The 24,809-nt window shown below is 38.1% G+C and overlaps 1 protein-coding gene and 1 long non-coding RNA gene across 5 annotated transcripts; one reads left to right on the forward strand and one right to left on the reverse strand.

Annotated features, from left to right (window-relative positions):
• Positions 1-994: 994 nt before the first annotated feature.
• Positions 995-15,696, reverse strand: LOC131330126 (histone deacetylase 9). Of its 4 annotated transcripts, XM_058363645.1 has the most exons (14): positions 15,460-15,696; positions 14,160-14,272; positions 13,948-14,065; positions 12,976-13,050; positions 12,677-12,896; positions 6,356-6,419; positions 3,824-3,916; positions 3,611-3,719; positions 3,337-3,386; positions 3,173-3,263; positions 2,422-2,492; positions 2,066-2,164; positions 1,572-1,638; positions 995-1,458 (listed from the first exon to the last, which is right to left on the reverse strand). In XM_058363645.1, exons 1-14 carry the CDS (start codon positions 15,494-15,496, stop codon positions 1,373-1,375), a joined length of 1,293 nt encoding a protein of 430 aa, XP_058219628.1. In that variant the 5' UTR covers positions 15,497-15,696; the 3' UTR covers positions 995-1,372. The 4 variants fall into 4 exon arrangements, 3 of the variants coding, with proteins under 3 accessions (XP_058219628.1, XP_058219711.1, XP_058219785.1); XR_009201007.1 differs by lacking the exon at positions 995-1,458 and having other exon boundaries at positions 1,588-1,638; positions 2,429-2,492; positions 15,460-15,683; XM_058363728.1 differs by lacking the exons at positions 13,948-14,065; positions 14,160-14,272; positions 15,460-15,696 and having other exon boundaries at positions 12,677-12,883; positions 12,976-13,055.
• Positions 15,697-18,597: 2,901 nt separating this feature from the next.
• LOC131330313 (uncharacterized) lies at positions 18,598-24,674 on the forward strand. Its single transcript, XR_009201088.1, has 6 exons — positions 18,598-18,757; positions 19,748-19,847; positions 19,957-20,016; positions 21,952-22,078; positions 23,287-23,361; positions 24,044-24,674. It is a non-coding gene; the product is annotated as an uncharacterized LOC131330313 (long non-coding RNA).
• The last annotated feature ends 135 nt before the right edge of the window (positions 24,675-24,809 follow it).

Raw genomic sequence — 24,809 nt, forward strand, 5'->3', positions numbered from 1 at the left:
AAAACACAATATGCATATTTATCCACTTCAGAAAAAATTTCAAATATTATAGTCAAAATCATGATGAATGATGCACGTACAATACCAAGAACGACTAATTTTCATTTAATCTACCTACGAAAATGAGATCTTAAATTGTGATGCTCAGAAACAAAGTCTCTGAAACATACTTTGAAAATTCTAAAGTTGAGTCTCGTACGACTCATCTCCAAATCAAGCTTGAAAATTCTAAACTTGAGTCTCGTACAACTCATCTCCAAATCAAGCACTACGATAGTGAAATACTCGAAACAAAAAAATTTCAGAAGTAAAGAAACCCAAGTCTAAATACTTGGCTTGGGAAGCGTTTGGGTTTAATTAATTATGTTGGCCTACACAGGAAAAAAGAGTTAACTGCCATTATGAATTTAATTGGTTCTCTATTTTTAATAGGTGGATTTGGGTTCAATTTGCCACCCCTAGTCTAAAACAAATGAAAAAAAGTGAGGAAGGAGAAGAAATAGTGAATGTTTATGGGGAAAAAAAAAAGGGCTATCCAAACCCTGTTTCTCATGCAATCAGAGAAAAAAAAAAACACACACACACCTGTTTCACATGATTTTTTTTAAAAGGAATGGAATGACAAATCAATTGTATGCATCAAAAAAATTATGATACTAACAGATAATCGCCTATGAAAGTCCACAACAATCAAAGATAAATCCCCTAATATGGAGCAAATGAACCTTCACAGAAAGGCATTTTGAAAGACCAAACAGTAATCAACTTTTGGGTTCGGCCACACGGCCAGATTTGATCGAACTGGCTATTCCCATTGTCAAAACTTCTATCGAGAAAGTAAAAGGCGATTCTATAGTCATGCCGTGCCTAAGAACGTGCAACTTTTATGCAACAAAAGATCAAAAAAATACAATGTTAAATTTGCTTATAAAGGGGGGCCTAAGCGATATCCTCAAAATGCATCAAACCATCAGTAGAAATTGCAACCTGAATATAACATCATGAAATTGGTTTGATTCATCTTGAAAAGCTTTTGAAGGAATCTAGACTTCACCAAATTGCAGTATTACAGCTATTAACCTATATTTACCACTTCAAGATACACAACGATTCTAACAGAGCAAGGGTTTTGCAAAGATTTTTACAATGGCTGCACAAGTTCTAATAAAGCCCAATACCATTACACATACCACCTGTGGAGCCTCAGTTTTTTAGCTAAAATTGCATGGTACTTTAACAAGGATCAGATTTACAAGAGCAACAAAAACCAATAACGTTGGCATTAGTTTCTACTTCTCCAATGCTACATATGTCTACATCTGTAAGTCTGATCTTCTTGACCGCCAAAATGTTTTTTTGTCAGAGGTTAACTTTACACATCATCCATAGTATGATCAATGTCATTGTCGCCTTCATAATATTCATCGTCGCGCTGGATTTGTTTGTCTTGTGTGTGCTCTGGAAAAACGGGTCCAGAAGAAACTAAGTATCATTTTCTGGACGCAGGTATAATGGAAATTTATGTGCAAACAAGAGTGCGGAAGGTCTGTAATAGATTAAGTTGCACTTACGATCTACACGCTCGTCTGGGTTCTGCTCGTCTTCATCAAAATCTGGAATGTAGAAGTCAGGTGGAACCTGCAAAAAGGCTTTGTTTTCAGTTTCATCAATCTTGGCTAAGTCCAAATATAGTCCCATGAGACCCACAGACAGAAGAATGGCTTGAGAGAGAGAGAGAGAGAGTGGATTGCACCACCAATTGCGCTACACCTTGGGCCTGATGGGGTGTCAAAACATGCACCAAATATGAAATATGTGTTGGCATTAGGTGCCTCCCCACATGCATAGAATACAAATGCTGTATTTCTAGATACTTAAAATGAGCACATCCGCCTTGATATTGCTTGAATTTACTGTTCAACATTACCCCACAAGTAAACAGGAGTTAACATGCATCTAAGAGGGAGAGAACACGAGACAGAGTGCAAAATCTGCTTGTTTTGATACGTTGGCACATCAATGTGAACCGCTAGGGAGTTTGAAACTTTGTAAGCATGTGACTTACCTCTTGCATCTGTACACTGGGAGCATGTTGAATGCATCGAAGATTCTCCAAAACTTGCATTTTGATCGTACTAATATATGACTTGGTATTTAAGTTCTCCTGCGCAATCAACAAAGCAAAAAAGTGAGGATTTAGTAATCCTTTCAATACATCTTTTGCCTATTACAAGTATTAACATCAAACCAAGTTAATAAATTTGGATAGCTGAAAACTCTTCCTGCGATCTAGGTTCAAACTTCAAACTCAGAAACTAGTATTACAAATTTTCATATAGTATTTGGCAATAATTCCCATACAACAGGGTTGTTTGATGGATCAGTTTAATGAAATTGGAAAGACGGGGAAAAAGGGCATACTATGTACCCACTCGGAATCTTCAGTGTATTCTCTGGTGCAAAATATTTGCTGTAGTCATTCTCTGGGATCTCTGCAAGAAAGAGTTCAAGCAGGTAAACAAGGCATTTACATCACATAACCCGTTCAAGATCTAAATTATGAATTTATACAAAACTATAAACAGTGGAAGCATGGGTAGCGAAAGGAGATAGTAAGGAAAAATAGGCCTAAAGTCTGAATACACTGTACTATTATCAAGTAAAATAAACAGAAGGGAGGCGAAAACTAAGAGGATTTTTAGGGAAAGTAAAGAGCTTGGAATTTTGCAAGTCATCAGTTTGATCTATTGAGAAAAATCACCATTTCAAGAAATCTGGTGTAGATAATGACTCATGCACAGACAAACGATGAGAAAATAGGCATATGAAACCTCAATCTGTATAAACCACACAAGTCAAAATTAATTCAACTAAACTCAATAAGCCTTAACCAAAATCCATCTTTGTAATGCAACCCAATAAATGTGACTGTGTGAGGTATCATGAGGTATCATGATGTAACAAATCAAGACAGCATTCTCTCTAACAATAAACATCTCTAGTCCAGTATTACACACAGAAGAAAAATAAACACATGTTACCCAAATTACATAAACTTGCCTAAAAAGGTATAGAAATACATTGATGTTTTAGTTGAAAACCAGCAGAAACCAAATTATAAGCTGCATGACATGTTATACAAGCATTAAAAAAGACCCAAATTCGAGTGTACCATTTGGAAGATCAGTATCCAGAAGAACTCCAGTTTCAACAGTCCAACATCTGGCGACATTCTCTTTCGTGTAACCCCCACCTCCTGTTACCTGGAGAAAGAAAACCATATTTGTAAATATGAACACTGAAACTCAGGCAGTATAGTTTAGATCATGCACCTACCAGTAAGGGCAAGTTGAATTTCTTGACAAACCTGACACACTCAGCATGGCCTGGAAGAATCACCATAACAATGAAACCAGGCAGACAAATTAGCTAAACGCCACTGTCTGATCCCCACATTTCACATTTTTCTTTAGACAAGTTGGCCTCCACAGCCCATTTACAAATACTTGCACATAAAATAAATAAAATAAAATAAAAAGCAATAGAGTAACAATCTTCCCAAATAGAACACACACACACAAAAGCTCTTCAATTACAGGTAGATATGCACCATCAATGGAGAGGTTGAAGCATCCCAAGCGGTCACCAGCAAGCGAATCTGCCCCACATTGGAGAACTATGACTCCTGGCAAGTACGTTTCAACAACCTTGGCGATAATCTAAGCAATGAATGTGTAACATGCAGAGAAGTTTACCCAAGGTTCTATCAAAGCATACGCAAAGAGCATAGAATCCTGAATTTGAGCATTTTATAGAGACTTACCGTTTTGAAAAGCCGATTAAAGCTGGCATCATCTATTCCATCCTTCAGTGGGACATTTATGGCGTAAAATTTTCCTTCTTTTTCTCCTATTTCCTTCAAAGCAAAATACATCCATTACAAAACTTTCGGTATGACTGGAACTAAAAAATACAAAGAGATTTTTAAATGCATGTCAAGTAGCAGAGAAGTCCTCATTAATGGATAACTATAGGTCCCCAGTAGTAAAGCAATTCACCACTTATAAGCAAAAGGAAAAAAATAGAATAATAGGTCGGTGGAAGGGACATTAGAGATGGACCACAGTTGCAGAAGCACAGGGCAAGAACAAAAGCAAGATTTTACCCTACAGTGTCTCTTGATTAAGATGTCGATTCAAATCGTGAAAAGATATGGAGATGGAACCAAATACAACTGCAAGAGAAAAATAGCCCAGCATTGCCGTGGTGGGGAGAGCATCTAAGCACTAACCTATAACCAAGGAACTAGGTAACAGGATGACGACGAGGAATGAAGAGTCTCACTGTGATGTAATAGACACTCTGCCGAGTAATGGGATGAGCCACATGCCAACTCTGATAAATCCAACACTCTGAATCACCACATCAGGAAAAAAGTAACAGAAATGCGAGAAGTGTTTGGGAGAAAAGGCTGAGACAACGATAAGTGGAGGATGAAAAAGAAAGTAGCAATCAGATAAGAAAAGGGAATAAAACAAGCAGAGATGTCCTGAGAACAAACTGAGGTTTGGAGAGAAGAATTAGACGAACAAAGAGGGAAAACAGAGAGTACAATGCAAAAGGAAGCATTGAATTACCTCAGTCACACGTCTGTGAATTACCTCCTCCCCTGAGAACGAATTAGTGTTTTGATCGTAAATTAATACTCAGCCTTAGCTCCTACACTTATGCGTCTAAGTGGGACAGGGCCACGAGTAATCGTCCATCATGCATGACACTTCTAAAGGAGACGTGGGAAACCCCGTCGGTGGTAATATGCAATACGACCCAATATCTTTTATAATTAATCCACAGAAGGAAATAACGAATAAATACAAAACCAAAACATGTATTACCCACAAACCCTAAGCTGCATCAGTTGGATGAACTAAGACTTTAACAGAAACATTTATGTCAAAGGATTGTGAGGTGTTAAATATAAGAGATAAGTCTGTTTCTACCATGAGGATAATATTACAGGATACAGAAACAAAAATCTTTGCTTCCATGACAATAGAATTAAGGTGGTATCGTCCCTTGTAGGCAGAACCAAGGCAGCAGCTCTTGATGGCAACCACAAGCGGAGTGAGGTCAAGGGCTTAAGAGTAGCTATGCTAGATGCATCACAAGGTTCCTGACCATCAATATCTAAGAAATCTCTCAATAGAACATCCACCAATATGTCCTAGATATATAATGCTTTGCATGTAAATGATTTCATGCCCGAACCTTGTCAAAGTAAGAATTTTGCCCAAGCATTCTATCCACACAAAAGCAACAGCTTTGGTTGAGACTTTGGGAGCCAAAATCTCTTTCCAATACTGAAAACCCATCCATGAAGGAAAACATGCCATGACCAGCAGTCTAGTCAATTAGTATGCTGGTCTGAGCAAGAGGATAATAACCTTTTGGACTGGGCAGCTAGGGGCCACTCCACATGTTCGCTACACTTGCACCTCTTGGCCAATTTAACGCCCTCGTTAGTCAAGCTTCCGAGCCTAGGCCCTCAATATACTTGAACACAAAATTTTCCAAGCCTAGATACTTAACACCTCAAACCCTCTTCTTAACTTACCCCAACAAAGTATACAACCTCTCCAAACGATCTAGCCATAGAACCTCCTCTGAATTATGTGAAGCGTGCCTACAAGATACATGCTAAATCACTTGACAACCACCTCCTACGAAAACAGTTTTCCACCAAAGCATCCTTATCAATGGTTATCACAAAACGCTTAAAAACACTGACTCAAAAGGCTCTTCACACACCAAAGTTTGTGAAGGAAAACCTCCATTATTGTCCTTGATCACCCAAAGTAGTAGGGACTAGATAATAGCGCAGTAGCAATCAATGGACGATTATTTGCTTCAACCAAAATTGAACCCTCTCAACATCCCCCACTATAAGAACGGTTATCAGAAAATCCTTCCATCCTTTCCTAGTTGTCCTAGTTGCTCTCACAAACCCCTACCACTAGCCAATGGACCAACTCAAATGTCAACCCAAAGTATACTAAGCCATAATTATACACAAACCTAAGTCACTTCATTCATACTTGGTTGAAAGTTTCCAACTACTATCAACTTAGCTTTTTTCTCTCCGATGGGAGGACACCTCGAGCCAATCCGTCAAACATTACTTATAACTTTCATGCATACCTCCCTCTGAAGTAAAAGCTCTTGGTGCTTACAATTGCTGTGCCTAATGAACAAAACTACGGAAGAATAACTCATGAAAATGAACAACTGTTACATGAATAACTAAAAAATAAAGAAAGAGACTGTGAAACTGAAGCTAACTCATGATGAAAATTACCTTAACATCACCAGTTCCAGGGAAGAACAGATCTCCATACTTGTGAAAACTAACAGTCATCACCCTGCGAAATTCACCCGGAAAAAATTGAGCTCTAAGAAGGATATGCTAATTCATTTTGATACACTTACACATCAAGCTTTAGTAATTCTCTTATTAGAGTCTACAAACCTTCAGATGATGTCAAACATGAAGAGGATATTGAATGATTGATCATGTCGTATAGTGACACAATTGAGCATTAAAATGTTTGGAATGACAAATTCTAGAGTAAAAGATAAATTTGAATCACATATAGACTCATCATGCAGGCCAACAAAACAACTCATATCTTTTTGTGGACCAATCGACAAACCGATAATGATTGTGTTAAGTTATGGGTTTATATGTAATTAGTTGAAGTTTGCATTTAATCACTTATGTAAGTAGATTAGGAGATAAGGGACTAATGTGTAATTACTGTTTACATTTGTATAAGTATAACGTAATGAGAAAATTACCCTAATTTTTGGGTTCCCAATTCTATCGTTATTTCACATGGTATCAGAGCTTAAGACTGAGCGACTTCAACAGGCGACTTCAATAGTCGATCTCCCACTCTGAGCGTGATCTACCTCCACGCTGCATCTCTCTCTCTCTTATACTCTCTCTCTCTCGAAACCACGCTGACCTTAATCTGAACCCACGCTGATATTCCCGAACTAGACTTATTCCCACAAGACCTAAACTACGTAGACCTTCACCAGCAGCAGTACTACGTCGCCGACCACCGCCACTTGTCTTCCGGTCACCGGCGATCCTGTACAGCTCTGTTTCTCAAAGTTCCAAGGTATATTGTCACTGGGTCTTCCTTTCCAGCATTGTTCATTTGCTTATACAGTGTGTATAGTCAGATTGGGGGGTTGTTTAAAGCTGGGAAAAGTTTTTTTTTTTTGGTTCTGATAGCACAGATTGAGGGATATTCGAATCGAGATTGATAGGTTTTTTACAGCTACAGTGAATTGTTATTCACTGCTAGTGTTTCTTGGAGGGTTGATACTTTTTTTTTTTGTTGCGACCTTTCCGGTAGTTTGTTATTGTTTCTCTGTTGAAATGTCGGAGAATAAACAAAAGACTTCCACTAGTATAAAGGATGAGTTGAGTCGTGTAGGGACTCTGGATAACTGTCCTCTAGATATTTGTCATATTAAGTTGGATGGTACCAACTACTTGATTTGGTCTCGTACTTTTACTTTGGCTATTTAGGCCAGAGAGATGTCAGAGTTTATTGAAAATTCTATTACTCCACCTGTTGAGGCTGTCGAACTCAAGAAGTTTAAATCTCAGAAATCGTTAGTTATGATCTGGTTATTTAATTCTATCAGGGCTGATATTCGTCATACTTTCTATTTCTTGATACTCCACATAAGATTTGGATTACGGTAGCCCAAACCTATTCTCAGCAGAGTAATGATGCACAGTGTTTTGAGTTGAGGAAGAGGCTCCGTACATTGAAGCAAAATCATCGTTTTGTTGCTGTGTATTTTGCTGACTTGAGTGGAGCTTGGGGAGAATTTGATTATTATCAGGGCTTTCAGACTGTTTGTGCTGTGGATGTTGCTAATTGGCTAAAAATGATGGAGAAAGAGCGTGTTTATGACTTTCTTGCTGGTCTTGATATGGAGCTTGATCCGATTAGAGTGCAGATGTTGGGTCGTGTTCCGTTCCCATCCTTGGGAGAGGCCTATTCTATTGTTCAGCAAGAGGAGAGTAAGAGGGGTGCTATGTTGCACCCTCCTATTTCAGATTGTTCTGCCCTGGTTACTACTCGTCAGGGTCTTTTTGGTTTTAGTAGTGGGTCTATTCTCCAGGGTGGCAAGTCCCAATCTGGTACTAGCAGCGGGCCTCCTGATCGTGCATCACTTCAGTGTGATTATTGCCACAATACTGGTCATACCAAGGATTTTTGTTGGAAGCTACATGGCAAGCCCTCTCGTGGTCCGGTGCATTCTCGAGCCCAGGCCCATGTTTTAGAGTCTGCAGTTGGCACTTTGCCTGATTCTGAGTTCAATTCTGGGATTCAGGCGTCATCTGATCATGATCATGTTGGTGGTTTCTCAGGGGGAGATACAAACTCTCAAGTGCCTTATGGCTCAGGCTGATTCTCCATCTACTATAACTTCCTCTTCCACAACAGCTTCTACTTCATCCTATTTTGCTCACACAGGTATCCTGACTAGTGCATTTACTGTCTCTTCTGTTATTCCTTGGATTATAGATTCTGGTGCCTTAGATCATATGACTGGGTGTTCCTCTATGTTTGATTCTTACTCTACTTGTTCTGGTAAGGATAATGTCCGAATAGCAGATGGGTTATTCTCTGCTATCTCAGGGAAGAGTTCCGTTTGCTATTCTCCCTCTATTTCTCTCTCTTCAGTTTTACATATTCCCAACTTTGCCATTAATCTTATGTCTGTTAGTAACTTTACTCGTTCTGCTAATTGTTCCGTGACCTTCTTTCCTACTCATTGTGTCTTTCAGGAACTGGATACGGGGAAGGTAATTGGCAGTGGTAAATCATATGGTGGCCTCTATTTTTTGGAATCTACACCTCGTCCACCCATGTCATGTGGTCTTGCTCTGCAAGCAGATATAGGTCAAGCTCTTACTATGTTATATCAATGGCACCGTAGATTGGGTCATCCCACCTTTAGAATTTTAGAGAAACTTTTTTTTAATTTAATAAAGCATTGTCCTAGGAGTTAGTTTTTTTGTGAAGCCTGTGAGTTTGGAAAACATAAACATTCATCTTATGCACCTATTAATAAACGGAGTGCGTCTCCTTTTACAGTTATCTATTCTGATGTTTGGGGTCTTTCCCCTTTTACCCTGTTACCTCTCTTAAAAGTTTTCGGTGGTTTGTCACTTTTATTGACTGTTATTCTCGTGTTACTTGGATGTATTTACTTAAGTCAAAAAGTGACGTCTTTTCTTGTTTTAAATCTTTTTATGCCATGGTACGCACTCAATTTGATACGAATACTAAAATTCTCCGTAGTGACAATGAGACTGAGTATATAGATAGAAATTTTAGGGCATTCCTAGAAGAAAATAGCATTCTTTATCAGACGACTTGTGTTGACACTCCACAACAAAATGGAGTTGCTGAACACAAGAATCGTCATCTTACTGAGGTAGTTCGCTCTCTTTTATTCACCATGAATGTTCCCAAATTTTGTTGGGGAGAGACGATTTTGACTGTTACTTATCTTATCAATCGTATAGCATCTAGTGTTCTCCAGTTCAAAACTCCTATCGAGTGTCTTCCTCACAGTTCTCGTGTCACCACTCTCCCACCGCGGGTGTTTGGTTGTGTGTGTTTTGTTCATGCCCCTCATCCCTATGGAGGCAAGTTAGGTCCTAAAGCACATAGGTGTGTCTTTATGGATACTCTCCTACCCAGAAGGGCTATAAATGTTAGGATTCTCACTCTAGAAAATTTTATGTCTCTATGGATGTTATGTTTTGGGAAACAGTGTCCTTTTACTCTCCCTCCACTCCATCTCTTCTAGGGGAGTATCGGCAGGAAGAGATGAGGGAGGAAGAGATGTTTACCTCTTTTAATAATCATGGTGAGGGGGAGAGGAAACAAGTTAGAGAGGAACCAATATCTGCTGAAGGAGCAACTCATGACATTGGTGACAATATTGAGGAACTACCAACACGGCTGAAAGGGTCTAACTTAAAGACCTACATTAGACAGAAGAAAGGAAAGTCCTCATGTATAATACCACCTTGTCTATTACAATCTCCTGCTCCAGTTCCGGATTCCTCAGCTGACTTATCTGGTAATGAATATTCTCCTATTGAACCTCCCTTTATTGAATCTGATAATCTTCCTATTGCTCTTCGGAAAGGTGTTAGGTCATGTACTCCAACATCTCATCTCTCTTCTAGTCTCTTATGATCGTTTATCTCCTTCGTACCATGTCTTTGTTTCGTCTCTTTCTTCTACATGTATTCCACAGAATTGGCAGGATGCATTCATAATACCTAAGTGGAAATAAGCTATGGTAGAAGAGATGACAGCTTTAAAAAAAATGGCACTTGGGAGCTAGTATCACTTCCAAAAGGAAAGAAATCAATAGGATGCAAGTGGGTTTTCACTGTTAAGCAGAATGCTGATGGTACAGTTGAGAGATACAAGGCGAGACTTGTTGCCAAGGGTTTTACTCAAACCTTTGGTATTGACTATGAGGAGACGTTGCACCAGTAGCAAAGATGAACACTGTGCGAGCTCTGCTTTGTTGTGCTGCCAATTTGAATTGGCCTATTCACCAGTTTAATGTGAAAAATGCATTCCTCCATGGTGAGTTAGAAGATGAGGTGTAAATGGACGTACCACTAAGTTTCTCTTCCTCTGAGGCTGAAGGGAAGGTATGTAGATTGAAGAAGGTCCTATATGGGCTGAAGCAATAACCTAGAGTGTGGTTTGGCAGATTTTCCAAGGCTATGTTGGGGTTTGGGTACAAACAGAGCCATGCAGATCATACTATGTTCATCAAGGGAGGCGTTGGTAAGATTGTTGTCCTTATTATGTATGTTGATGATATAATAATGACAAGCAATGATATGAATGAAATTTTTAATCTCAAATCTAGTCTGGCTTAAGAATTCGAGATTAAGGATTTGGGATCACTAAGATACTTTCTTGGCATGGAAGTGGCAAGGTCTGATAGAGGTATTTTTATCTCCCAACGAAAGTAAATAGTTTGGAAAAAAACATGTATGTTAGGCTATAGACCTGCAAATTCTCCTATTGAGGTGAATCATCATCTTAGTGGCAATGTGGGGGAGTGCACTGACAAGGAGAGATATCAGCGACTTATACACTCGACCAGATGTTACTTATGCAGTGAGCGTAGTTAGTCAGTTTATGAATGATCCTCGTACTTCCCATCTGGATGCAGTTTATCGTATGTTGAGGTACCTCTAATCAGCTCCAGGAAAGGGAATTCTGTTCTCTAATCATGGTCACCTGCAATTGGAGACATTTACTAATGCTGACTGGGCTGGTTCTGTGGATGATAGACGCTCTACTTCTAGCTATTGTACTTTCATTGGGGGAAATTTGGTTACTTGCGAAGTAAGAAGCAATCAGTGGTCACAGGTCTAGTGCAGAAGCTGAGTACAGAGCAATGGCTCATGGCGTTTATGAGCTCTTGTGACTCCAAACCGTGTTACGTGATTTGGGAATTACTAATATTGGTCCTATGAAACTCTACTGTGACAATAAAGCTGCCATCAACATTGCTCATAATCCTATTCAACATGACAGAACAAAGCATATAGAGACTGACAGGCACTTCATCAAGGAGAAGCTGAGTGATATGTATGCCTTTTGTGAGATCTGAAGATCAACTGGCTGACGTATTCACAAAAGGGATTAGTGGCAAGAGTTTTCACCCCATTGTGTTCAAGTTGGGCTTGATTGATATCTTCGCACCAACTTGAGAGGGAGTGTAAAGTTATGGATTTACATGTAATTAGTTGTAGTTTGCATTTAATCTCTTATGTAAGTAGATTAGGAGATAAGGGACTAATGTGTAATTACTGTTTACATTTGTATAAGTATAACATAATGAGAAAATTACCCTAATTTTTGGGTTCCCAATTCTATCGTTATTTCACAGATTGAAACCTTTACAATAAGAAACTCACTGACTTACGAATTAAATCATTTGCTTTAACTCACACATTATCCCACGTGGGATTATCCTTTGAAGGGCTTATAACATCATAGTCCAGCCATGAACACAATACATTTACAGCACTGAGTGGTTGGGTTCAAAATCAGATTACAATTCCAAGGTTAAAAATAAAGCATTATGCAGCAGCTTACTTGTTTATCACAAGAATTGCACTTTTAAGTTGCTTAAATTGACATAGTAGAAGGATAAAGAACAAAATGATGCATCTATTAAGTTTTATGATCTTCCAACTCTTGAGCAATTACATTGAGCTCGGTAATTTTGAAATTTTGGCCGTGCCTTATTAAGTTTAAAGTTTCATACGCCTATAACATTCATTTTTTGAAAAGAGAAAGACTACTATGAAACAGGCATAAAAGGAATGCTACCCATGTGCAAAAGCCGGACAATCAAAATGAGAAGGGCCTAAGCGCCAGAATAAGTATAAAACAGCACTACAATGTCTACTATCGCTTTTGCAATTTCAACCCATTCCGTGAAGGCTTTTATAATTTCCTACGCTCTATCTCTCGCTCTCTCAAACACACACATGTGGCGAGTAAGTGCACACAGAGAAAAGTGGTCGTGTTACCTGTCCGTAAAGTAGAATGCTTCTTCAACACCATCACCATGATGTACATCTATATCAATGTACAGGACTCGAGCATGATATTTTAGTAGTTCCAAAATCCCCAAAACCAAGTCATTGATGTAACAAAATCCAGATGCCTCACACTTCTTAGCATGATGTAATCCACCAGCCCAATTAATGGCTATGTCACAAATCCCATTGTTCAATCTGCGTGCAGCATCTGCCAACCAACTTTAGTACGTAGTTGATTAAACTTCTACCTTTTGATCAAACAACCATAACATAGGAGCTTAACTTACCTATTGTGCCACCAGCATAAATCTGACAGAACTCAAACAAGTTTTCAAAGACTGGACAATCTTCTCCAAGATTATCTGAAAAGACGAAAGCATAATATAAATTAGCTCTATTTGATAGTGTAACTTCAATGAGAATAAAGGCATATATGAGTGAATGTAAGGACATGAATGAAGAATAATAGGGTACAGCTAATGCCTTGTATGAATCATTTGGGCAATATCTGATTAGACTACCGTAAGATGTATATTTATGGTTTCACTCACCAATCACTTGATGAGAATGGTTAAAGAGAATAAAATGGCAGGATGAAAACAATATTATAGAGAAACATGAAGCATCGCAGAAATACTTGAGACTTCCAGATTTCTGCATCTAGGAAATTTTGCTAAATACTACAGCAAATCAACATGTCACTAAGAGACACAAAGTGTCAAATCGGCTACTAGATATGACCTACCCATTTCCAAACAAAGTAAACTACAATTCAATACTTCGAGTTATGAACATGGGCACTGCTTTAGTACACCATTGCCCTTGAAGTCGTAGGCTAGGACCTAAGGGCAAGTGGGTAACACTTTGTGCATATAGTGCCAAAAGCTAGGCCTCTACTAAATCTACTCCTCCTAGGCCTCCACTGATAGGACGCTAAACTCATCGCTTTCTATGTCACTCATGGTTCTGAGAAAGTGATCAAGATGGCGAAATAGTTATCAACTTATCAGCAGAACCATTGCAGTAAATTTACGTTATTGGAATCATCCTTTGCTATCGTAATAATATTCCCATATTTCTACTTTCCAAACTCCCAAATCTAGTCAAGGGTGTTGTTCTTGAAGCTCTGCCAAAGCTATCTACTCAGACCCTAAAAGTTTCAGAAGTCATTAAAGACCAAACCTTGATACTAAATAATTGATGCTTTTTGAAATAGTTCAACAGACAGAAATATAGAAACTCTGTAATCTGCAACGTACATTTTGCCAATTCATTAGGGAATAAGAGTTGAGTATCAGGTGTAATCCGGTGCAAGAACTCCACATAGTCTGCCGAATGAAACTGTGCAAGCTCAGCAGGATACGCCTTGTGAGGCCTCTGCGTGGTACAGCAATAATCAACAAAACTAGCCAATCACAACACAAAGGATCTGAATGTGGAAACAAATTTCCAAAAATGGCACAGTACTAACATAGATTTCCATCTTCTTGTGAAGCTCATAAGATAGAACAAGGTGGTGAGTCATACAAAGCCGATGTGGTTTCATTGGATGATTCGGCCCAAAGTATACACTTCCAACATCCCCTGCCAATACCCAATATCTGCAGTTAGCAAAGCTCCACATTCACCGTAAAAGTTTAACTAAAAGTTCAAACTCCATATATGCACCTACATACTATCGCTATGTCACATGGACTCAGATCTGTATAGTGGGTGCCTGTCCAAGCCTCGGACCTTTCTAAACTTAAATTACCTTTTAACATTTAGAGATAAGTATCCAAAAGCTCAGTGGAAGGTTAGAAATGAGAGATAATGTGAGCTTAATTTCTTCGCTAATGTGAGCTCATTTTCTTATCATATATACTAACTTAGAGGATCCAAGTTGATTATGATATATACCGCACCATCACCCAATTGTCAAGTGCCCAACGAAACCGATATTTACTTACATACATCTAGAAGCAGAGGCGGTCCTTGGGGGGTGCAATGGGGGACCGAGCCCCTGCACAACTCCAAATATACTAACATATTATTCTAATTTTTAGGTTAATTAGGAAAGTTTCTATGGGATTGGCCCCTGAAGTCCCTTGAGTAAAAAATAATAATCCTAAAATTTCCACATGTGGGGGAAAAATCTCTAAAATTTCAAGTTATGGCGGCTACGCACTTACACACAATATCGTCTCTTCTCCAGACCTCACAAGTAGCTTACATGCTTATAAAATATATTTTTATTATCAATATGACAATACAAGTGATTCAGGCCCCTGCAAGACAGAAATCATGCGCCTATCACTGTCTAGAAGAGCCATGTTGTAGATCATACATAAATAGGTTTAAACCAATATGACTTAGAAAATACTCCCTCAGTCCCATTATAAAAGTCCCCTACGGGACTCCGTATAATTTCAAACCCCAAGAAAAATATTTTTATTTTTTATTTTTTTATTTTTTCCCACCAAATTAAAGTGCTCATTTGGTGTAAAAAAAAAAAATAATATATAGAAATATATTTTGGGGGTTTTGAAAATGCGCGGATTTCCACAGGGAACATTTAAAATGGGACAGAGGAAGAGGGAGTATGTAAAAGACAGGCCCAATGGTAAAGGCTAGGGTTTCGGAACAGTGACCGAGCTAAAGAGTAAACTACAGTATACAATCAGAGACTTCAAATCTTGAAAGTTGAACATGTATTTTTGTGAATACATGTTCGTAGATATACATATGCACTGGAGAATAGAAGACGAAGAGTTGGGATGAGAGAATCGAACCGTCGTAGAAGTAGGAGATCTTTTCCTTAGAGCGCATTTTGTAAGGAGGCGAGTGGACGTGAATGATCGAGTTGCATAAAGAACAAATCTGGTTAGGGAAAGCCGGACCCGGCGGCGGAGCCGGAGTTTCCCGAGAGCTGCTGCGGAGGTTTTAGCTCACCAAAGTAGTAGAAAAGTCCTCTGCGCCGGTTTGCTCCCACCCCTCCAATAGGATGATTAGGATCTTTCAGTATCGGCGTAATTACATTGACATCCCCATTAGTTTTTATAATTCGTAAAAAGAAATTAATTTTCACACTTTTTTATTCAAATGTACTACTGTCGGGGTGTCGGGGTGTTCCGGTTTCTTGGAATAGGAATTTTTAGGAAAAAAAAGTAATTTCAAGATTAAAAATTATGTATTTATATAAATAATTTTTCTACTAATATGAATCTCATTTGATAGATTTCATTGAGATCTTTTAAACGGTGCAAAAAAAATTAAAAAATTATTTTTCATTTTCATTATATTTAAACTTGAAATTACATTCTTTTTGAAAAAGAAGGTTTAAAAAGAAAGCGAAACGCCTCACCTTTTTCTTGTTTTGTATTGACGTGGATTTCTATAATTACCCTTTTCATGTGTGAAGGAAATAATATATGAATGATAATTTTGTAATTTTATATTGCTTAAGATAAAAATAAAATGCATTTGGACAAAAAAGAACGCGAAAATCAATTTCCCTTGTAAAATCTCCTTTTGAGTTTTGAAATTGCATGACTCCCCCTTACTTTTCTGGTTTGCTGGAGGGAAATTTTTTTTTTAATGGCGATTAAAATTCCATTAATCATCAAGATCAAAAGATTGGACAAACAAAATAAGAGTAGAAATGCATTGAGAATTTGCGAGAGCCTCAAAGCATGTATCACTCTTTTATTATTGCTACTCTCAAAATCAAGCTCTACGTCTAAGTCACTCAATTTTTTTTTTAAGAAAAATAAACCATTGTTGAAAAGATGCTAACAAAAATACAGAAACAAGAAATGATTAGATGTTCCCAATTCATCCAAAAATCTGTGCGCTGGAAGGGGAATGTTGTTATATGTTAGTACAATCCTAATGTGGCTAAGTATGGGTTTGTCCCTGTATTTACATAAGCTCTTGGACATCCTCTCTTTGTAATTTAGTTTTTAAAGGTGTGAGTTTTATCCATGAGTTTGTATCATTATATATAATTGACAATCACTCGAGCAACTCACACTCGTTAGATATGATTATACATGCATCAAAGATAACTGGATGACCTCAAAATTGGGTGTGATAATCTTCGTTGTGTGAGACTTGTGTAATTGTATGATATTCCATGCTAGTCCTGGAATTGGAAAACAAAAACCACAAATTAAAGTGGGTATCACATGGTATAGGAACGCATTATGCAGCTCCTAAACCATGGAGCCAAGGATTTTTTGACTTATTTCCAGTGGTCATCAACACCACTACACTGTTATGTTATGAGTTATATCGTCAGATCCTTTCTAGCTAATCGTCAGACTAGGATTTCTTCTCTATTGCCCCGTGCACGAGAGAAGAACCTGAAAAAAGGAGGACTCTCACTTCAGATTTGCAATCGAGGGCAGGTAGATACGGAAGGCGCTACCTTACCAACAGAACCCGCCCATCTCTCGTAAACGGACGAAGTAGACTACTGTTTGGGATGAATTCCCCTTTGCGGAGATTTATCCTACTTTCCCTTAATCGGTACCTCTTTCTTAGAGCTAGTCCCCTTGTATTATTAATAGTTCCGCTGTCAGTAGGAATTAAACAGGTAAAGAACAAGAAGATTCAACATTTGTTGCTGCCACCATGTTTGCACCCCATGGAATTATTAAAAGGATCATAAGAACTTCCATAACAAAACCAGATCGACAAAGTCGAACGCATAAATATAATTGAGCGTTCAGACAGGGGCCTCATCTAGCAGAAAACACCTCCTCATTCTTTCTTTTCAGTCCCATGAGACATGTTATAGATGCCCCGTCGACCCTAGACAGAAGACATAAAATTTACGAAAAAAGTGTCGTGACAGAATTTATCACATAAAAATGGCCCCAAACAGCAAAAACTCAAAGTCGGGAGTAGAAATGAACTCACAATAAGAAATAGACATGAAGCAGCAAGAGCTGCAGGGATGAAAGTCTTGTTGTAGTCTTGTTATTCAGCTCTATCCTTCAAAATACTTACTATTTTTTTCTAGTCATGTTGTTTTATCATATGTCGTTCAAAATTATTTACCTATGGTTCGTGTCACGTTATAGCATCTCTAATGTTTTTAGTCAAAATTTTCAAGCTCTATTTTTTCCCTTGAGAAGATAGTGTTTTGTCAAAATTTGCCAACGTTGTTTCAATGATCCCCAAGTCATTTCCTGCCTTAATTCATGGCGGCTGTTAGATCACTTAAATCGTTTTACTATCATATAGACAACAACACACAAACGCCAAATAATGGCTTTTCTATTTCCTGTGCTAAATTTCACTTGATAAAGGCCAAAGCCATTTTTTGGCTTGAGAAATGATTTACCATAGGAGATGTTGCTGAGATTTATGTCATTAGAGCGACTTTCCATACTCTAGTGATGCAAGTACCAAGATATTCGCAAATCGATTGAGATTCAATCATCTATTATACGAATCAAACCCGAGGCTCAATTAGAAACTCGTTTGACATGCAAGCTCAGGTATGCATGGGAAAAAATCATCATAAGTGATAGTAGCAAAAAAAAAATTTTGCTACAAGTAACTGGATTGAGTAGAAAATACTTTCCTCCTTTTTATTTTTTTTGTTGACACGAAGTACTTTTAGAGCCTGTTCCAGAACATTTTCTTAAAAAATAAGTACTTATTTCACATTTTCAAACTCAAAAATAATGTAAATGAAAAATAATTTTTTAATTTTTTTTGCACCGTATTAAAGATCTCAATGAGATCTTTCAAACAAGATCCGTATTGCATATTTTTATATTTCAATAAACTTATAATTTTTGAGTTTGAAATTACCTTCTTAAAAAATAATTACTTATTTAGCATTGCGGAACGGGGCCTTAATCATTCAAGGGATACCATAACGTTTGGTTGATCACGTGCAAATCACGTGACAAGTAATCTCTGTTCACAACTCCTAAATCGCGCGCGCGCTAAGGCGGGTGCTGATGGTGATGGGCAATGCAGAAGGCGGGGCGAGACATCCAGTGGCTGCTGCGATCGCAACCCTTCTCCGACGATCCATCCATTCGCCGCATCAGTCTCTAGGCCTCGCCTTAGGTTTGCAACGTTTTCTCTCTCCACCTATTCATATCTGCATTGAGTAGGCACTGAAATCCATTCGGTTGTACACTTGTACTTAGTTCTCGATTTCTCGTCCTTACTTTTGTGATTCACAGAGTTTACGTCCCTTTACAGGAATAGTCGTATGACGTATCCATTAGTACGTAATTTGTACACTCATCCGGGTTTCGATTTCTTAGTTGCTGATTTAGTTTCTGGAGAAGTTGTGTTGAGTGATATTGAATGATTGCACCTCGTACGTTCTTGTATTTTGTCCTTTCCTCCATATCTATACACTGAAAGACTGGTATTCCTTTGTCTTTGATTAATGTTTGTGGCCTCTATCCACAGTGGCGGAACCAGAATTTTGATTTGGGGGTGGTGCTCTCTAATGGGAGTTCACTTGTATCATCAATTATTTTCTGTAAAAATGTGGAGAGAAATGTTAATTGTAAAGTGAGTGATATTCGTTTTTGTTAAAAACGAATAAAAGCTTGATTCAACTATCCCACGGTCTTTAAATGAAAGCCATTGAGTTTTTTTTTAATGATCCGAACCATTCGTCTTTTAAATAGCTATTTTTTTCATCATTTGAGTGAAAAATCAAATTAACCGAGGGTGACCCATGGCACTCAGCCTCAATGTAGTTCCGCTGTCTATCCTTGCATTTTTATATGTTTGAGGGGTTATTTCTCTTCTTTTTTTGAAGTGGCTATATAGATAACTAGAAAGAAAACAACAGAATTACAGAGTGATCACTACAAGCCAGTCACCTAACTCGGTTTATTTCATTACTTATGAGTAACCACCTTCCTCCATACTACTCACGGTACATATTTGACAATGACACATCATCCCAGAGTAAAGTTCTAAGCTGTGCACAATCGGCAACAGCACATCATCCAGATTAAAGTTCTATTACCTAGACGAGCTTGTTTATGATGATTTGTTATTTTATTCTGGTTATAACCTAATTTATCGTTGTAGGGTAATTGTCCTTGAAATGGAGCTTCATTATCAGAAGTTTGAATTTGCTACCCGTGATGAGATGTGCTGTTCAAACAGAGAGCCAGGCTAATCAGACACCGTAAGTGTTGCCGTCTCTCATACGTACGAACCTTGTTCCGTTGGATTTATTGTAATATGCGTGCTGCACATCTTTGTATTTATAGAGTTATTTCTTCCATCCATTTCAGCAGGTCATCACCTGGTTCCAGTTGACAATGGCACAAGGGGGAAAATATCCAGGGCATTTGGTACTTACACCGTGTACTCCTTGGTATGCAAGGATATGTTTTAGGCAAGTTGCGTGGCTATTTTGTTTTCTCTCCAGCCCTTTTTTCTATTCTATTGTGGGGAGTCTAACTTTTTAAGGAGACATACTTACAACACACTAGAGGTGTCTGCACTCAATAACTTATTCAACAATATTGCATCCATTAATGGATATCTAAGTGAGAAAATCTTGTCACAACTACATAAAGTCTCTTAAAACTTAGTGCGTCCTTGCAAACTATGCCTGGAATGAGTCTGTACAGTATGTGAGCCTATCAACAAATAAGGATTAAGGTACATAATAAGAAATGGAGAGAGTAATGGTGGCTCTAATTTCAAATCATTTACTTTCTCATTCATATAATAAACGCATTGAGTGCTATGTTTAAAAATGGTTCTTATCAGAATCTTAATATAACGATAACAAAGCTGTTCCCTTTATTATGATGAAAAGCTCATACCTACAATGTGGAGGCTCAAGCTGGTCTACCCAGAACAGGTAGGGATGTTGACTTGCATTTCAATTGTGCATCTGGGCAGTTAATGTCCAAGAATGACCCATAGGAGTCGACAAAAATGTGAACATCAATCCCCCTCACCATGGTTACCAGAACCATATTATGTGTTCAGCCATATTCTTCGACTCTACCACATAACTTTCACACATGGTCTATATTTGCCTTTGCTGTCCGGTTGATCAAGTTCATCTGGCACAGAGTCATTCAACGATACTGAGGAATTTTCTTCATTTACAATTCCATCAGCTGTTCATACCTTTCAATACCTGCTCGATTGGTGAATGTCCCAAGTCAACACTCAAGAGGGACATCTTCTCTTGTATAAGCCTTTGCCTTCCCCTTTCCTTTCCCCACTTTCTCTTTTGAAGTCTTACATATCTTCTTCTTCCCCTTTCTTTTGGGAGGCAAACTATGGTTCCTGCATGACCTTATAGATTAGTGGGAATAGAGCAAGATTATACCTATGTTTTGGTAGCAAAAGTGATTTTTGAGAATCCAGAAATGTGTTTTTTTTTTTTTGTGGTTTCTAATTTCTTAGAAAATAGCCTTTCCAAAAATAGTCATTATTAATACATTCCAAAGTATGTTCACCAATCGGGACTTTTGAAATTATGATTTTGAATCAGCAATCAAACAAGAGTGAGTACTGTGTATCACAGGGTTCACTTAGCAGCTGTCTTTATGTATTCAAAGAATGGAAGAAGCTAATCCACTTGTTTGTTCGGATCACAGAGTGTGGTTTGACAAGTTGCTGTAGAGATTTACTTTCTTTTTTTTCATTTTTTTTTTAATTCAGGTTTCATGCAGATGAGGTTTTTAGTTATGCACTTTGCCTCAAAGGACACATATTTTTTAGCTGCCAATAAGTGGGGATTACTTTTGGCTTCTTCAATTCCAAATTGTTAATAGAGTGGAGAATTATCATAGTCTTGTTCTTAAGGAGCAGAGAGAGGAGTTCTAGCTGTCCATAATTTTCATATAATGGGCTGTCTATCTTAGATAACCACATGGGTAGATGCTTGGTAATTGCAGTTTCTGGTACTTTTGTCACCTTTAGTGGCTAGCAATCTGAGATTGGACAAAAAAAAAAAAACGATTCCTCTGATGCCTCTCTAAGTGTCTGGATAAAGTTGGTATTCTAAATGAAAATACTTGCTAGAACTACTTTCCATACAGAAACTGGAGCTTCATCCGAAAGACAAACCTTGTTATAGTTGTTGTTCGAGCTTGTCCCACATTGGTTAATTCTAACCTCCAAAACTACTATATGAGCTTTGGCAGCCTCTCCACTCATTGCCAATTGGTTTTGAGTCGGATGCTTTAACTCTTGTGATCCATATTTTGTTAGTTGTTACTCCTAGGAGAGAATGGTGACAGCTTATTTTATGTACTTTGCAGATGTTCAATGGGCTTCCTATCTTGAATTTTACTTTTTCCCATGGAGGAATTAAATATCTTAAGTGCTCAAGTGGAAGGAGGCCAATAAGCCACGCTGATCTCAGCCTTATCGCAAAGTGGAAAAAAGGTGATTCTGGAGTAGTTCATTTATGACCGTTTCCCCCATTATTTTATTCATGCTGTAGTCATGTGAGAATTCATCCTGTTGAAAAATTCAAAGTCTTCTTTTATTGGAAAACAATTATTGGCTTAAAGGATGGTACTGAAACATTGCTGAGAGATACATGCCCCCGCTCTGCTTAGTGCCTGAATTTCTTCTGTCTTGGGTAGAAACAGATATTGTCTTATTTCCCTGATGTCAGCTTTTGAATTCTAGTATGCAGAACTTGTATTGAATACTCAAATTTAGAGAATTTAGATCTTGCTTTCTGGTAGGTTACACGAATCCTTTGTCAATATTCAGCCATCTTTCAAACTTAAACTATTTATTAGAGACTTCATCTAGGTTGGGTACTTGTCACCACTAGTAGCGCTTGATTGAGCGATTAAATTATAGACTTGATTAAGTTTGCTTATATTTCTATGAATTGTTAAAATATGCAGTTATGGCAGGCTGGGGTTGAGTCAAATCAGTGAAATGATTGACCAAATTGTAGCTAAAATTTTCTACTGTGTGTGCTTGTGTGCAGCTTTTTTATTCCCTAGCGCCTCATTTGTTTGACGGGATTACTAGTGAAGAGATATATAACCCCTTAAGATATGTTATTTAATGGGATAATAGTGATCGGATAATTCAGATAAATAATATCACACTGCCATGGTATTGTACTATTGTATATCTCACACTATGGGATCATATATCCAATGGATGTTTGATCCAGGTAAAAAAAAAATTAACCAAACAATGGATATGTGGCCATCTTGGATATGTAGTCCACTCCGATGCTCATATCTAGTCAAGCAAATGGGCCCTAAGAGTGATGGGCTAGGCCACGTCAAGGTTAGCCCCCCCCTACAACTTGTAACCCCCTACATCTTGATGATGCTGAGCTTTAATATTAGCCTTTTGGTACCATCAACGATAGAATTGACATAAGATTTCAGTATAACAAGTTATTCATCACCTGGCAATATAAGAACGCATGAAATGAAGAAGGATGTAGTTGAATTATCCTTCAAGACATCCTAAGTTGTCAGAACTATCTTTTGGGTTTCTAGTTTCAGAGACGAGTCAAGGATGGCTGTTGCTTTCTACTGTAGTAATTTTGATCTTCGAAGAAAAATATTCCTGCCAATTCGGATTAAATGCCAGGGCTGATGTTGCTTATTTGTCAGGAACGGTACAGGCATGCCTTTAGCTTTGTGGCACATTTTCTTGTTATGGGGAACCATGCAACCCACAAAAGTCAGGTAAGGTTATCTATCTCCTATCTCCAAGCCCTGCTATAAACGAGAATTTCGTGCACCGAATGTTATCTTCCAGTTTACGTAAGATCATGATGTATTTTTTTTTCCCAGCTATTCACCCGCCTGAGGATGGCATACCTAGTTTTCGCCAGTCTAAGGAACTCGAATAGCAATGGTTCTGAAACTATGTCTCTGAGTGGTATCTAAGCCCAAGCATCTCCAGCCCTAAACCATTTTTTTCCCACATTTGGGTGAAAATTTTGGTCAAAAGCTCTACTTGGATTAGTCTTCTCCAATGTCACGCCCATTTTTTAAACCCAAATTTTTTAGGTTTTCACTCCAAAATTTGAGTCAGAATGGCACATTTGTAAATATGAAAGTGGAAAGAGATGTTGAGAAAAATGGATATGGATTCGGGTCTCCCCTCAGTTGGGTAATAAAAAGTGTAGAAATCAAAATGGATAGGCAAAAAGGTATGCCGTTGGAGATAAGTTTTAAGTGGTTTTACTCACATGTTGCATTTGGGTGAAAAGGGGTAACGATTGGAGATGTGGCAAATATTTATGGTTATTTTGGAAAATATCATATCATGCGACTGAGAGATGAGCTTGAGACTTTAATTTTGAAGACAGAGAAATCTCTAAAACGCTTGAACCATTATATTTGACAGAGAAATCTCTAAAAGAGTTCTTATCTTTTAGCTGGCAATAAATAGAATCAACAAATCCCGACCCTAGCAGACTGCCAAGTTACTGTCAGAAACTGGAGAAAGAATGACAAATTAATGGCTAAGGCCCTACTTTGAACAAGTAGCAAGATATTTTCTCTCTTTGGGCACCCTTAGCCTGACTTTTTGCCATCTGATCGATACCATGATTAAGCCTTGAATTATTGGCAATCCGTTGTTGCTTCTCTTCATGACTTGTTGAAAATTGGCTTCGTCCATGTGCTTGACCGCTGACTTCGGAGCTATACTTCTTCTTAGGGTCCGGAAGACTTGGATTAGCATAGCAAACATAGATCTATTGCAACTTTTGCACACATACATAACACCAGACCCATACTTCCACACTTTATGCCTCTAGATGCACACGCCACACGCATATTAAGTTGGTATGTATTTATTCAGGACATACCGTATTCACCACTTTCGCATGCCTTTCTCTTGTATTCTTGTTATTTTGAGCTCTAAATTGAGTTTGAGTAACTTGATTTGTTTTGAAATCCAATTTTAGAGTTCGTATTCAATCGATGTGTGAAAGTAATGAGTTCCAAAATGCCTAATATATTAGCTAACTTGTATAAGAAATTCTTTTTGTCAGCAACTTTTGAGGCCACCTCACCCCACCTGTAAACGTATGGAACGGCTGTGGGAGGAGAAGCTGTAGGGATTACTCCGAAGTGCAATCAAGTTGGCCTAGGACACCCTACATTACCAAAAAAAAATCGAA

This window comes from Rhododendron vialii, chromosome 1a (assembly GCF_030253575.1).
Source record: "Rhododendron vialii isolate Sample 1 chromosome 1a, ASM3025357v1".
NCBI lineage: Eukaryota > Viridiplantae > Streptophyta > Magnoliopsida > Ericales > Ericaceae > Rhododendron > Rhododendron vialii.

Bases quoted from the DNA above. Each gene is read 5' to 3' on its own strand.
- LOC131330126 (XM_058363645.1), bottom strand. From the start codon at position 15,496: ATGCGCTCTAAGGAAAAGATCTCCTACTTCTACGACG. The intron at 13,051-13,947 runs GTACGTTGCAGA...TCGTCTTTTCAG, and splicing joins CCCTAATGAATTGGCAAAAT to ATAATCTTGGAGAAGATTGT. The intron at 1,639-2,065 runs GTAAGTCACATG...GCCTTTTTGCAG, and splicing joins CCAGTGTACAGATGCAAGAG to GTTCCACCTGACTTCTACAT.